Below are 14,250 nucleotides of genomic sequence, written 5' to 3'. Positions count from 1 at the left end.
TTAAAGTGGGGTGACAGCTTCCTGCCCAGCCTTTGTAAACCCTCATAGTCCAGTGTTCCAGCTGATCTGGGTCCACAGTTGTTGTGGGTTAATCTCAGCAGACAACTAAACCCCACACAGCTGCTCCCTCCCTCCCATCCCTGTGGCAGGATGAGCAGCCAATTAAGAGGATAAAAGTGAAAAACTCACAGGTTGATATAGTAACAGCTGACACGGCAAAGCAAGAGCTGCACGTACAAGCAAAGCAAAATAAGGACTGTGTTCACTGTTTCCCATGGGCAATCAGTTGCTTGGCCATTTCCAGGAAAACAGGGCTTCATCACTCACAGTGCTGACTTGGGACTTGCAAATTTGATGACCACAGACATCCCCCTTCCCTCCTCCTTCCCTGCAGCTTTTATTGCTGAGCACGACATCCTGTGGCAGGAAATATCCCTGGGGTCAGATGTCCTGGCTGTATTCTGTGTTTTCCACAACCTCCTGTGAAATTCAGTATAATCTAGACTACAGTACATACTATTTAAGACTGTGTTGCACAACTATCTTAGATTTTAGCTGTATTCCTTATTTTGGAAAGAAAGGTTAAAAAGTGGAAGAATGGTGAGGAGGATGGTAAGTTTGCTCAGGTGACCTTGCAGCTGGGAATACCAAGGCCTGAAGAATAACAGTGTGGGAAACCCCATATATTATGCCTACTGCTGTTTATCCTCTGTTTTGAGAAGTACAATTTCTGTGTAGAGACAACGTAGGTGTTTGGGGAGACTTGGAGGCACTGTCAGAGATATGTTGAGCTCCCTGTTTAGGGGGAGAGATCAAAGCTCAGAAATCATGAAAAGCACAGGGTAGATCATGGCATGGTGGTAAATGATATGCACACAGCTATTTTGTGAGGAAAACAAAACCTAAAAGAAATGACAAAACGTTTATAACCCATATTTGACCCCATACAAGGAGTACTGGTGAATGGACATACACAAGCACCTTGTTTGTAAATCTCACCTCCAGAAAGTCACATGGAAATAAACATCAGTCCTCCACGCTTTAAAAACACCAACATACCTTTAATACCACAACATCCACGTTTGTCCCGTGTGGCACATTCATCACTTCTGTAAAAGAACGGCAAACATTCGATTAACAATTTTTAGAGCCAACATTTGTTTTGAAGTGTATCTAAAGAGCAGACACCTAAAAGCATCTATGGATTTTTACTACCTATGTCAGGAGTATTAATCTAGGCAACCTGTTAACATATTTCAAAGGGTTCAACCAGCCTTCTTAATGAGGTGCTATGCTAAAGTACAATTAAGATTTGCCATCTCTTCCATTCAAAGCCCAACAGACATAGGCTGATTGCAGACAAGGGCTGCTACAAGCTACCTACATGACCAAATGGACACCAGAGGGAAATATTTACGTGTTTAAAGAAAAAAAAACAACCCACACCCTAACACAAAAGAGGAGTCCCAAACCTAGGGATTACAATGGAATAATTAAACTACCTGCAGACTGAAGTAACTTGCGTTTCATTTTGACACAAACCAGCATTCCGTGGTATCATCCCCGCAGTGTCTACCTTACGACCTAATTCCCCCTGGAAATAAGTACCTAATAAAATGTTTCAAGAAGGAAGATCAAGACATCGGCCTTCCACTTCCAAAGCTATTGCTGAACAAGTCACACTAAGCAAGCAGCCACACAGCTGCCCTGCGGTCACAGCGAGCAACAAGCTCTGCTAAGACTGAGCACTAATTATTCCCAGTTTAACATGACAATGGAACAGCCTAAACTCTTTGGGAGGCTTTACCTAAGGTCGTTCGACACAAGGCAAGCTCCTGAGTCACACAGAGGTGTCTCAGCACTGCGCTATCACACACTCCGACAGTGAGATACACTGTGCTGACCTAAGACATTTAAAATAGACGCCTTTTTTTTTTTTTCAGCAATAACATGCGAGGGGCATAAATAACCTCAGCTAATGTCACAGGTGGATTAGTGCAAGCACAGAAAACGCCCCAACAAAGCAGCGGGGACGAAGCACACACACAGAAAAGGCGAGCGCTCCCAACACGCTCCCAGTAACATTCCCGCTTTGGTAAGAACTGAGCAAGAACACAACTGTTTACTCAAACCCCCCACCCACCGCGGACAGCAGTTACCCTCTAAAAATGCCTCGTCCCAACCCGCTGCCGTGACACCACCCCCCGAGAGGCAGAAGGAGCCTCTCCGGCAATCCCGGTCCTCGCAAACCCTCCTGGAAAACCCAAACCACCCGCTACCCCTCTGCTCCGTCTGAACACCGCTCACCGGGAGGCACAAACACGAGGAGAGGGGAACATGTGACTGCTAAACCCCGAGCTTTTCCTCTTTATTCCCTCTCCCCCCGCCCCGACCCCCCCTGTCCACCCTATCCTGCCCCAGTTCCGTGGTTTTCCCCGAGAACGATCCCGCTCCCCCCCGTGCCCAGGCTCGCACGCACCGCCCCGCCGGCGCTCCCGCCGCTCCGAAGGGAACCTTCCATAGGAACCTTCCAGAAACCTCTTCCCTCCGGAGCCTCCCGCCTCCAGAGCCACCCCCGCGCGAGGGCGGGCTCTGAGCTCCCAAATGGCGCATTCCCGGCTCCTTAAAGGCTTTGGAGGGGAAGATGGCACTTGGCGGGAGTGAGACAGGACGCACTGGAGATGCTGCAGGAACGCTCGCAGCTCCACCCCACGGAGCAGGTGGAGGTCCAGCTTTCGGCTTTTCGATGTATACAAATTGGAAAACGAAATCCTTTTGATAACGCATAAAAGCCTTCGTTGTGGCAAACAACTTGAAAAAGAAAGTTCTACTGGAACCTGTGGGAAATTAATAAATTTTTGGAGTTTGGGAATTATTTGAGACTCAAAGTCTCCTTTGTAGCAGAGACACTTGTGAGATAATGGTAATTCTTTGAAAATGCTGGTAGTTCTTTTAACTAATGCAGGGACAACAGGAAAAAAAGAAAAGAAAAAAAAGACCAGCTGTAACACTGGAAGCAGGAATATGTATCCATAAGGGAGAATATAGGGACGGTGCTTGGGTGTTTAGGAATGGGATCAGGAGAGCTAAGGCACAGCTGGAGCTGAATGTGGCAAGGGATGTGAATAATAATAGTAATAGCTCCTAGAGGTGTGTTGATTACAAAAGGAGGACTTAAGCAAATGTACACCCTCCACCCCCAATCCATCAGACAGGAGATCCAGTGGTAACCCACATGGAAAAGGCTCACGGGGTTTCTTAGACATTTGACAATTTTTTTTCCCCTCAGTTTCTGTGGCAGTCACTCTTCCCACATCTCTCAAGTCCCAGAACCTCAGGGGGGCTGAAAAAAGTACCTTCCCTAGTCGGAGAAGACCAAGTTCAAAACCATCTGAGAAACCTGAACATAGACAAGTCCTTGGAACATGATGAGATGCATCCCAGGATTCCGAGGGAAATGGCAAGCCTGGGTCCCAAAGCACTCCCTCCCCACTGTATTCGAACAGTCATGGCAGTGACTGGAGAACAGGGAATATCCCACCTGGCCAGAATATTTGGAGGGAGATATTGTACTGCATAATATACATTATACACAGTGTTCTGCTTCCCATGGTCCGTCTTCAGCAGAGGTTCACAAACCTCAACGAGGTCTGCAAAATGAACAACAATCTGGGCATGTTCTGAGACAGAAGACACACTTTTTTTCCCAATCCAAATGAATACTACAAACCGATTTAATGAAGATGTTGCAGCAAGTTTTAATTGAAACACAGAACAAAAAGCTGGAACAAAGCTTTCTGAACAACTTTATTGACTAATCTCAAGTCATCACTCGTTCTTCTTCCAGATAAAGAATTTGCATCACTGCTCCACTGACTCCACTTATTGCATGAAAAAAAAGATAAATCCAACAAATCAAAAATCTGAACCAAAACATTAAGCAGCAGTCTTTCCTCTGAAGTTCTTAAATCTCAAATATATTTAGTAAAGTAGTTAAGAAGCAAAATGTGGGATGCTGGAATATGGAAGTGAGTGTTTCCAAGGAGGAACATTATTCCCTTAAGTTGTGGGTATCTTTTTGGAGCTAAAAAATTAATTTTTTCTATTTTTTTAAATTGCTAGCAACTTGAAGATAAAAAAATATAACAATAAAAATAATGCACTTGATCTGATAGAGGACTTTGTTTAAATTATCTCTACCTTTGGAAATTGTAAAGTTTTGTATAATTACCACTAGTAAAAAGAATTTAGGTGTATCAAATATAAAAATGGACTTTATAATATTCTTTTAAAAATTATATTTTAGCTAATAAATCTCTCTATATATACATACACACACTGCTTTTCCCAAAAATGAAAGAGAGACTAGACTGGGAGATGTCAACAAATATGAAATGAGAGATTTCATTCATTTGTAGACACACATTGCACTTATCTAATAGGTAACCTTGGGAAGCATAGTAAAAGAATTCTTCAACTCAAAACATGCTTGTTCTGAACAAAATATATACTTAAAATTTTCAGTGAGAAAAGGACCTTTGTGACTTATCAGTGGCACAACTGTTTCAAAGACTCAGAGAATTAGGTACACATAAATCAGACAACACAAACACACACACAGACAAAATGCTTTGGCAGGACAGAGAAATGTTTTCCTGACTACTTGGCAACAGTCAGAAAGCACCAAACCCACACTGAATATGTATTGTTCAAGATTTAAACCAAACACACACTACAATTTGCTGTTGTAATCTGAACTATCACAGTTTATCATCAGTGGATTGATATGCTTATATTTTGCTTGAATATTAACATAGACAGCATAATTGTGGATGGCTTTTATTACTATCCTGTGAAATATACTGCCCTCTTTCATGAGCTCTTCAATCTTCTTATCTGTTGACATAATTGTTTTTTTTTCTCCTGTATAATCTGGATCTTCTGGATATAACTCATCTCCTGGGGGTGGAAAAAAAAAGTTTTAGTTATAGATGGCCAACTTTATTTTTCAGCTTTTTCACTGAGTGACACTGGCAATTTTTAATATTTATCAGGACATGAAACTCACTGGAAATGTATTTTGCAATGCAAAAGTAAATTGCCTCTAAACATCTTCGGATTTAAAAATAGAGCCATAAATTTCCAGATGCATCTATCAGTGAAACTGCAGTGCACATTTGAGGTGTTGACTTAAATGTTCCAGAGCTCCTGATAGTTTTAATATCCTATAATTGCAGCCTGGGGAGATAGGAGTTTATATAACAGGTGGAGAACAGGACAAATGCTTTTTCAAGTGTACTAAGAACAGAAGCTTTGTTTCGTTGATGAAAACAGTGTTTGCCATATCAAGGCAAACTACTTTTGTGCAAGACTCCTAATAGACCCCAAATACGGAAATCCTAGAGGTCTATTGTGAGAAAGCCTAATGAAAAGCAATCAGAAAAAGCAGAAAATAATAAAAAGTACGTGCAGCTTTTCTTAACGCTGCTTGTACATGATTATGAAATGAGAGAGACTTAAGTAGGAGAGAGGGCAGGAGGAAGGCGACTTAATGTCTTGTTTTAGTGCAGTGCCCTGTCACTGCAGTTGTGAGGACTGATAACGCAGCTGTGCTCGAGTCCCTTGTCCTTACAAAGACAAACGGATAACTGAAGTAAATGAGAATTCCCACTGAAAAGGACTAAACAGGAAGAGTTCTAAATACATCCTTCAGATTAAAAAAAAGCCAAAATGCTTGAGTTTCTTCATAAATAAACATTATGACAATGGTGAGACGATGACATTATAAGTAAGGAACAAGTGTGCTGTCTGTGACCCCCTGGCTCGTCTCTGACAGCAGCCACTGTCAGAACTGGAGCAAACAAGGAACCACACGGTACAAACGCAACTTAAAAGAGTGTTTTCCTTACAGATGGTTCATGTCATGTGGCTTGAGATGCTGTATATTTAAGAGAACCTCCAGGTGTTCCCTTACCTGGCAGCAGATGGATGGAGCCATCAGAAGCAGTCAGCATCACCGGCATCCAGTGCTCACAGCCCTCCAGAGCTCGCTCAGAGCTGAACTTGTGTAACTCACTGAGGGAAGAGAAGTTGCAGAGCCTACAAAATTCATAGAACTGCGGCGGAGGAAACCATATTTCTTGAGACTTAAAGCGTTCAATGGCTTCTGGAGGTGATGACCACTGTAAGATGAAAACAAGCCTTGAAACAGTAGTTTCATCAGCAGATAGAAAGTCTGAGTAACCTGAAAAATCATTAGCAAGGAAGCCTTTACAGAAAAAGAGCTTGCAACATCTTCTGAACACAAAAAAACCCCGTGTATAAACTATACCAAAATAACAACAAAGAAATTTTGCAAATTGAAAAATGTAAGCCATCTATAAAAGTTACTCCTTTCTTTCCAATAAAAATAAGGGGATTTTTTACACCTAGACATGCCAGGTTTAGAAACCAACATTTGTTTTAGGGAACTGACTAAAAGTCTACTGAAACCAACAGAAAACATTAAACTCAGCGCCACCAGAGGCTGCTACTGATGCTTTGAGATTTAAAAGTACCTGTAAACATCTGCTTCTTACATGCATTGTTTTCAGAGCGTGGACATCCAGCTATTCAAGCTTATTCTGCATGTTTAAACTATTGGTGATCTTGATTTCGTCTCACAGGGTGAATTTGGTAATATAAATGTGTGCATAAGCATTTGCAGTGCATTTATGCTGTTATTAGCAAAATTATAACAAACATGAACTCTTTTGAAGATGAGATCTCAGGTACTTTTGAATTTCTGTAGAAAATCTGTTAAAAAATTATGTATTGCAGCATCAGCGATACCAAAATTGTTAGGTAAGCTTTTACAGAACTGTCTGGTTTCTCATCTACTTCTAACTTGCTATTGAACTTTTCAGAATTCTAGAAAAACTTAAGGACCCCAATGTAACTGACCATAAAAGAAGTTTCTTTGTAAAGTTCGTTACTTTTGCTCACTTAACTAAAAAAAAAAAGGTAAAAAACCCTAAAGCTTCAAAATTTTTAATAGACTATTTCAGCAAGTTTGTATGTTACTTAAAATATTCCAACTAACTCTAGAAAACTAAAATTACTAGCATCTTTTGCAGCCCTGGAGTACACCTGTACATCTCACATGGATCTCTCCCAGCATACTGTGTTAAGGGCATATGAGAACCCTTCCCTGCTCTGCACGAATGAACGTGTAAAAAGTGATACTGGTCATCTGCCTTTGAAAGAGACGGTAATTCAAGGTGAAAGTGATGTGACAGGACACGGATCCTGTGCCATAACACGTCAGGTAAAACGACCTTCACAGAACACCCTCTCCCAGCAGCTGCTCCAGCTGCACCTCTGGTGAGGGGGCAGTGGCAGCTCCAGGGGTGCAGGGGAGAGGGTCCCCTCCCTTCCCTTTCCTCACGTCTTAAGGGCGCGTTATCAGGATGGCTTTGATGGACTGTTCGATCCATGTGAGGAGCCCTGAGGGAGCTGGGGGGGCTCAGCCTGGAGAAAAGGAGGCTCGGGGGGACCTCCTCGATCTCCGCAACTCCCTGACAGAAGGGGGGAGCGGAGCCAGGTGGGGGGCGGGCTCTGCTCCCAGGGAACTGGAAGCAATAGGACAAGAGTCTTAAGCTGCAGCAGGGGAAGTTTGGAGTGGCCATTAGGAAAAATTTCTTCACAGAAAGGGTGATTAAACATTGGAATGAGCTGCCCAGGGAGCAGCGGAGTCGCCGTCCCTGGAGGTGTTCAGGAAGATCAGATGTAGCACTTAGTGCCAAGATCTAGCTGACACGGCGGCGTTCGGTCAAAGGTTGGACTCGATCTCAGAGATCTTTTCCAGCCTTAACTGACTCAGTGATTCTGGGGGCAGGAGCGCCCGTGCCCATCGGAACCACCGCCCGGCGGGTCCGTGCGGCATCCCGGGCATCCGGACCGTGCAAGCATCCCAGGCATCCCCATCCCCGCGGCGCGGGGGACCCTCTTACCAGCACGGCCGTCACCTCCTGGTCGTCCTGCGAGGCGTGGGGCGGCCGCTCCTCCAGGCAGCACAGGTAGAAGGCCGTGTCATAGCGGCGGCCGCCGCGGCCCACGGGCGTCAGCCAGTTGCTCCACTCGTGCAGCGCCCAGATGTTGGGGGCGCAGCCCAGGTGCCGGCACAGCTGCAGGAAGCAGGACGGGTCCTCCTGCACCCGGCGCCGCCACCGCCCGAGCTCGGCGGCGGGCGGCAGGCGCTCGGCGGGCAGCGGCGGGGCCGGCCCGCGGCCCGGCACCAGCAGCAGGATCCCCGCCTCCTCGAAGGTCTCCCGGAGAGCGCAGATGCGGAAGGCGACTTCCCCCGGCAGCGGCGAGCCCAGGCGCTCCCGGTCGGTGGCGAACAGCGGGGCGCGGACCCCGCCGGGCGGCGGCGGCTTCACGGCGCCCATCCCGCAGCGCGGCGCGGCGGGCAGCACCGCCAGCCACTCGGCCGAGAAATCCGCCGCCTCCACCAGCCCGCCCGGGAACACGTGGGCGCCGGGCATGAAGCCGCTGCGGGAGCTCCGCCGCAGCAGCAGCAGCTCGTAGTCGAAGGGGCCGAGCGGGCAGCGCGGCGGGCGGCCCGGCGAGCCCGCCGCCAGCAGCAGCGTGGCCGCCTCCCGCCAGTGCCGCAGCCGCGGGTTCATCTCGGCCGGGCCGAGGGCGCGGGGGCGGCCGGGCGGCACCGCCGCCTGCGCTCCCGGAGGAGCCACTGCAGCCGCGGGAGCGGGGCGGGACCGCGCGGAGGGAGGGATGGAGGAGGCGGGCCGGCGGCCGGGATGCCTCTGCCCGCACCAGCCCTAAGCCGGTAAGTAGCGTGTGTCCTCCGAGGGCGAAAGCTTAAGGAAACGCAGGGGGTTTAAGGCAGAACGGCCGAGAGGAACGAGGCGGTATCGATGGCTTTCGGTTCGCTTGGGAAATACGGCTTGGGGTATCTCCCGCTCCCTGAGTGTATTTACAGCGCGACGACGTGTAAATGCTGAGCTTCCTCGGAGCCCAGAGCCTTCCCGAGTACCGCTGGAGGGGCTGTAGTTGCAGCCCCAGGAGTCAGCCCCGGGTCAGAAACCAAGGACTCGGATTTGTAATCGTAATACCGCTGCTGACCCGCCAGCTGGCCTCGCAGAAATCTCCTTATCTCAATTCCATAGCAAGCCATGCTGATAACAAAAGTCATTTTAGGTCTGTAATTAAACGTAGCATGCGCTAAGTTGTTTGAATGTGTTCTAGTAGGCTTCAAGGGGGAGGAGTGTGTAGAGTTTTAGTTAATGATTATACAGAGGTCTTCTGTTTTGAGGTTTTTAAGTACCTTGTTACCTGAAAAAAAAACATTTATTCACGCAAGATAGCAAAGCCAGGAAAAGGTCTTTTGAACCTTTAGGAAATATTTTATTTTTGTTAATTTAACATTTTTTCTTAATTTGTAAGGAGTTTAAGCAGAAGAAAGCTGATGACACAGGTTGAGAAATGTAAGAATGCTGTTTGCATGTAACATGGAGAATCCTCCTCCTGTCCATAATCCTTCTCTTGCCAGGTTGTGTTTGGCAAATACCCACATACCTGTACATGCTTCTGACAACTTCTCCATTTGATTTTGTATGTGAGCATGTACTTGATGCCTGTGAGATGTGTGTCACTGGAACTGAAAGGATGTTTAGAAGCAACTGAATCAGTGGGATGCTGGAATATGTCAGTTGACAAACCCAAAATTGAACTCGAGGTGTACCCAGACACAGCTGGGCCATAAGTTCACCCTGCTGCCAGTCTGCTGATGTTGCTAAAACATGTGGCCCAACAATATACAAGCCTGCCCTCCCTCTCCTTCCTGTGTTCATCACCGAATATACAGACAAAACCAATGACATCTTGTAACTTGTGTGTCCCTTTTTCATACTAACTTAATCCTTATTGCTCATCTGTGATTACCGTCTTAGCAATGGAATCACAAGGCCCACTAGTGTGCCTGTTTCCTACTAGAGGGTATTTTGAACCTAAAATCACGATGTTCTCCTTGTATTTGTTTGCCTTTTTCACTCTTAGTGTAGTTAACTATTTTACTGTGTTAAGTATACATCTTGTTAGGGATGTGCTTTGCCTAAAAGCTGCTTTACTAGAGAAATACTAATAAACTACTGAGGGTTTTCAAGATTTAACGTCCACTGAGCTTGATGGCTGATCAAAAAGATTTAGGGTCCATTAAGTCTGATCATTTCAGCGTAAAGGCATTTTAAGTAGGAAGTAGTCATGTACCAATAATGAACAGTGTCACTTTCAAATCAGCTGTAATACCAGAACATACACAAAACTGTCTTACTATGGCAAAAATGCAATATCTGATAGCCCTGGAATATATCTAGGAAAATCTGGTACTAGAGAATAGCAATGTTAAGTTTCTAAGTGGAATGGGTTTTTTGTGATTTTTTTTTCCTTATCTAGGACAGTCTAAGGTCTCACAAGTTCTAGTACGCAAAGCAGGAATATCCTGGCACACAAGTCATAGAATCATAGAATGGTTTGGGTTGGAAGGGACCGTAAAGACCATCTCATTCCACCCCCTTGCCCTGGACAGGGACACCTTCCACTAGCCCAGGTTGCTCCAAGCCCCTTCCAACCTGGCCTTGGACACTTGCAGGGATGGGGCAGCCACAGCTTCTCTGGGCAACCTGTGCCAGGGCCTCCCCACCCTCACAGCTGAGAATTTCTTCCTAATATCCAGTCTAACCTTGCTCTCGGTCCATTTGAAGCCATTCCCTCTTGTCCTTTCACTCCAGGCCTTTGTCAATAGTGTCTCTCCATCTTCCTTGCAGGCTCCCTTCAGGCACTGGAAGGCTGCAATTAGGGCACCCCAGAGCTTCTCTTCTCCAGGCTGAACAATCCCAATTCTCTCAGCCTTTCCTTGTAGGAGAGGTGCTCCATCCTTCTGATGAATGTGGTGACCCATTCCTCTGGTTTTATTGGTATCCACTGGTATTAAATCTAGCGAGTCTGATTTCATAGGTGTTCGTGCAGGGGAGTGGAAGTGGGATGTGTGGCTGCACGTAGGCTGCTGTTTGCAACCTCAGACACAGAGAGAACACCAGGGCTGTCAGCAGAGCTGCAGTGCTGTGCTTACTGCATTGTTCAGGACTGTGCTCAGCATCTGAAGCAGTCCTTTGGGCTCAAAGATGGCCAAGTGCAAGTTAAGGCAGACAGTCTTCCCTACTCCAGTTACTTCTGTACAAATTGTGAATAAATGTCAAATCTAGGAAATGCAGGTTTATGATTATACTACCATTATAAAGACTGACTACAAAGAAAATAAAAAATACAGCTACCTTCATACAAAATTATATTCCAACAAATAAAGCAGATGAGAAAACTAGGTTACAGATAGTATTAACAACTGCAAATGTTCTATTTGCAACAGACGCACAATGGATTACGTGTCTTATGGAAACAGAAATTATGGTTCTAATTCTGCAGCTTTTAATTACACGAATAGTTTTCACACATATAATTTCTCGCCAGACTGAGTAGTGATGCCTTATATGAGGAATGATTTGGAGCACTCCCTCTAGGACCCCGAATTCAAATGTGTATTTATAACTCAAGTTACACCTGCAATTAGCATATTAGATTAAGTTGCTAAGGGAGTATCATGTTTGGTGTCTCTGGTAGTCCTCAGTCACTTTATACAGTATAAATAGTTAAATATTTTCTTTTGTCTTTTCTCATTGCCCCCTTTCTTGTTTTTTCCCCCCAACGTTTATGCTATTTATGTATAGAGTCTTCTGGATCATACAAAGAAATTGCATTTGAATTTTCTTTCCCTAAGACAGTTATAGATGGCTGTAAGATCTGATGTTTACTGTTCTTACAAAAAAACCCCATGATTTTTAAAGCCATATTTTTGGCTACGTAATTCCTTAGTGCTGTCACACATCAATGGGTTCAACTGTGTATGTTCATTGAACATGTGTGTGAGAGACAGACCTGAGTGAGTGTAGACTCCAATGTTAATTTAAAGCACAGTGGAAAAATTATCAAAATGACAGACCATATTTATACTATGATTGTGACTTCCATTTCTGTGCGGTTGAATTAGAACTAGCTTTGAGAGGATTTGTTTGTTTGTTTGATTTGGTGGAGATGGTTATTATTAAGTACATGATAAACAATGCCAGGCAATACAATGTAAATAAAACATACAACTCAAACAAAGAAAACAAACAAACAAACAAACCCACCTGACCCTGTGGTGGCTCAAAAAGTCAATTTCTGTCACTTTGGGAAAGCCATAGTAGATATTCTGACAAATTGCTGGAAGGAGCAATAAACATAGTTGCATTTGCTAACTGGCCTCTGTGGGTGGCAGAATTTCGGAGGTGCTGTGCTGGAATTTGTGTTTGCCAAGGTGGCTTTCAGTCACATTGCTTCCAGCATGAACCCCTTGTGCTTGGCTGGCTGAGGAGATCCTCAGGAGCCCTGACGCTGGTTAAATGCCATGTGACTTTTCACCTTTCCACAGGTTCCATCAGTGGTAGCTAATGAAGCTGCATTCCAGCAGAAAGCTGTCAGGATGGATGATGGAATCCAGCCTTGTGGGACTGCCTTTTTCCAGAAAAAAAGTCCCTTGTAGTGTGAAACCGAGAGAGAAAAAAAAAAGGCTTGTCTTTTGTAAAATTGGTATCAATGTGTATCAAATAAAAACAATTTTATTCTTACTCTGTACTGAGTTAATCAAAGAATAGATGGTCAGTTCCACTCAGGGATATTTTATACTCTTTGTCCCACTGGACGTAAGATACTCCCTCTTTTTATAGAGAAGCTGTAGCTTAACGTTGGGGTGCTGTTGGATTTAACAGAGAGCAAACTTCGCTAACATATTTACTACATACATCCATCTCCTTCCTGGTTTTGTCTTTCCATAAACACATGCAGATAATTTTATGTGAAAGACATTCTTTTGTAATCCCACTTTTATTGTACATTTACCATAGTGAATGCTGCTCACGTGTAGACTATTTTGTCCAGATCTCTTCCTGCATTAAAAGACTTATATAATCGTATTGAGAGAAAGCACTTAGAGATCTGTAATCCACTGGTCTTACTGGATGACTTTTTACATAATGAAAATCTGTGAAGGGTAAATATGTTGACTAGGAGTTCCATTAGCACTTAAATAGAAGGTATTTCTGGAAGGTGGACATAAACAATAGAAACCTTCCAAGAGAAGGAAAAGCAAGCCCATAACCGGCCCTCTTGGAGTATAAACAATAAGCACGTGTTTAATTTTTAATCCGAAAGATAATTACATCAGTCATTTAGTCCAGTTTTAAATAATTGCATTACTGTAAAAAATACTGTCATATTTACGTGAAGAATTGTGAATCTAATTTGATTTTCATAGTGCAGAAGTTTGATGTTACATTGGTTCCCACATAAGGAGAACCACTTTAATTATGGTTCTGTCTTCCTTGGGTTAGTAAACTGAAAAACAATGTAAAGAGTTTTTATGGTGATAGACTGGAAATCCCGGAACGAAATTACAAGTTTTTGCATTTAACAGACTCAGTTCTGATAGTGTGACACAACTGTTGATCATTGTTGCTATCAATACCGCAGGATCAAATTTCACGCTCCTTAGGTTGTGTGTATTTTTTGCTAAAGTAAATGCCAGCTTTGCTGGCTGAAAGGGACAATTTGGATCCTAACACCAGGAGAATTTAATCTGTTGTTCTGGTCTAATATGTTCCCTGGTTTTCAGTTGTCCAAGCCAGTGGTTCTGTACTTACCACTGAGCAAGCAGTGCTGAAGGCAGCGTCATCTGTTAGCCTGAATGTTATTGTAGCTGTTTCCTAAGGCAGAGATTTCCTGACTTTTCACACTGCTGACTCCCTTGCAGTATAAATCAAGCTACATCACTGTATTCAACTTTATGAGCTTGAGAAGGGTGTGTTTAGGGTAAGAAAACTGTTAATGAGAGGGTTTAGGACTGTTTTATTACTGTGGCTGAAATAAGAACTTTAGTTTCTAACAGCTTACTGACAAGCTGTTCTAATATTCCAGGTTTTCATAGAAACACAGAACAGTTTGGGTTGGAAGGGACCTTAAAGATCTCATTCTACCCCCTGCCATGGGCAGGGACACCTTCCACTATCCCAGGTTGCTCCAAGCCATGGTCTAGTAACCACGGTGGTGTTGGATCAAGGGTTGGACGTGATGATCTCGGAGGTCTTTCCAACCCAGTTGATT

The 14,250-nt window shown here is 44.4% G+C and overlaps 3 protein-coding genes across 5 annotated transcripts in view; 1 reads left to right on the top strand and 2 right to left on the bottom strand.

Moving 5' to 3' along the window:
- TDRD12 (tudor domain containing 12) overlaps positions 1 to 3,655 on the bottom strand; it is a 28,100-nt gene extending 24,445 nt beyond the window's left edge. For 2 of the 3 annotated variants that reach the window (XM_051806001.1, XM_051806002.1), the window contains exons 1-3: positions 2,480 to 3,655; positions 2,160 to 2,254; positions 1,060 to 1,109 (exon numbers count right to left, since the gene is read on the bottom strand). In XM_051806001.1, the coding sequence (XP_051661961.1) occupies positions 1,060 to 1,109; positions 2,160 to 2,254; positions 2,480 to 2,787 (453 nt within the window). In that variant the 5' untranslated portion in view covers positions 2,788 to 3,655. The remainder of the gene's footprint in view (positions 1 to 1,059; positions 1,110 to 2,159; positions 2,255 to 2,479) is intronic. The other variant, XM_051806003.1, reaches the window with a different exon arrangement.
- Positions 3,656 to 3,788: 133 nt separating this feature from the next.
- Positions 3,789 to 8,748, bottom strand: NUDT19 (nudix hydrolase 19). The gene is made up of 3 exons (XM_051806019.1): positions 7,992 to 8,748; positions 5,975 to 6,182; positions 3,789 to 4,959 (listed from the first exon to the last, which is right to left on the bottom strand). The coding sequence occupies exons 1-3, from the start codon at positions 8,664 to 8,666 to the stop codon at positions 4,733 to 4,735; spliced, it is 1,110 nt and encodes a 369-aa protein (XP_051661979.1). The 5' UTR covers positions 8,667 to 8,748; the 3' UTR covers positions 3,789 to 4,732.
- ANKRD27 (ankyrin repeat domain 27) overlaps positions 8,695 to 14,250 on the top strand; it is a 54,690-nt gene continuing 49,134 nt past the window's right edge. Inside the window, exon 1 of the mRNA XM_051806005.1 lies at positions 8,695 to 8,827. The gene's annotated coding sequence lies outside the window, so the exon portion shown is untranslated. The remainder of the gene's footprint in view (positions 8,828 to 14,250) is intronic.

The sequence above is a fragment of the Manacus candei genome, unplaced genomic scaffold (genome assembly GCF_025592945.1).
Source record: "Manacus candei isolate 608988 ecotype Guabito, Panama unplaced genomic scaffold, ASM2559294v1 h1tg000065l, whole genome shotgun sequence".
NCBI classification, from domain to species: Eukaryota; Metazoa; Chordata; class Aves; order Passeriformes; family Pipridae; genus Manacus; species Manacus candei.
The sequence above is the reverse complement of the archived record's forward strand: the minus strand, read 5'-3'. Positions and strand labels throughout refer to the sequence as shown.

What these genes read in the sequence shown, in the direction of transcription:
- NUDT19 (XM_051806019.1), bottom strand. Translation starts at nt 8,666, where the DNA reads ATGAACCCGCGGCTGCGGCACTGGCGGGAGGCGGCCACGCTGCTGCTG. An exon ending in AGGAGGTGACGGCCGTGCTG is followed by an intron (nt 6,183 to 7,991) that starts GTAAGAGGGTCC and finishes TTCATCTTACAG; the next exon opens with TGGTCATCACCTCCAGAAGC. An exon ending in CTCCATCCATCTGCTGCCAG is followed by an intron (nt 4,960 to 5,974) that starts GTAAGGGAACAC and finishes TTCCACCCCCAG; the next exon opens with GAGATGAGTTATATCCAGAA.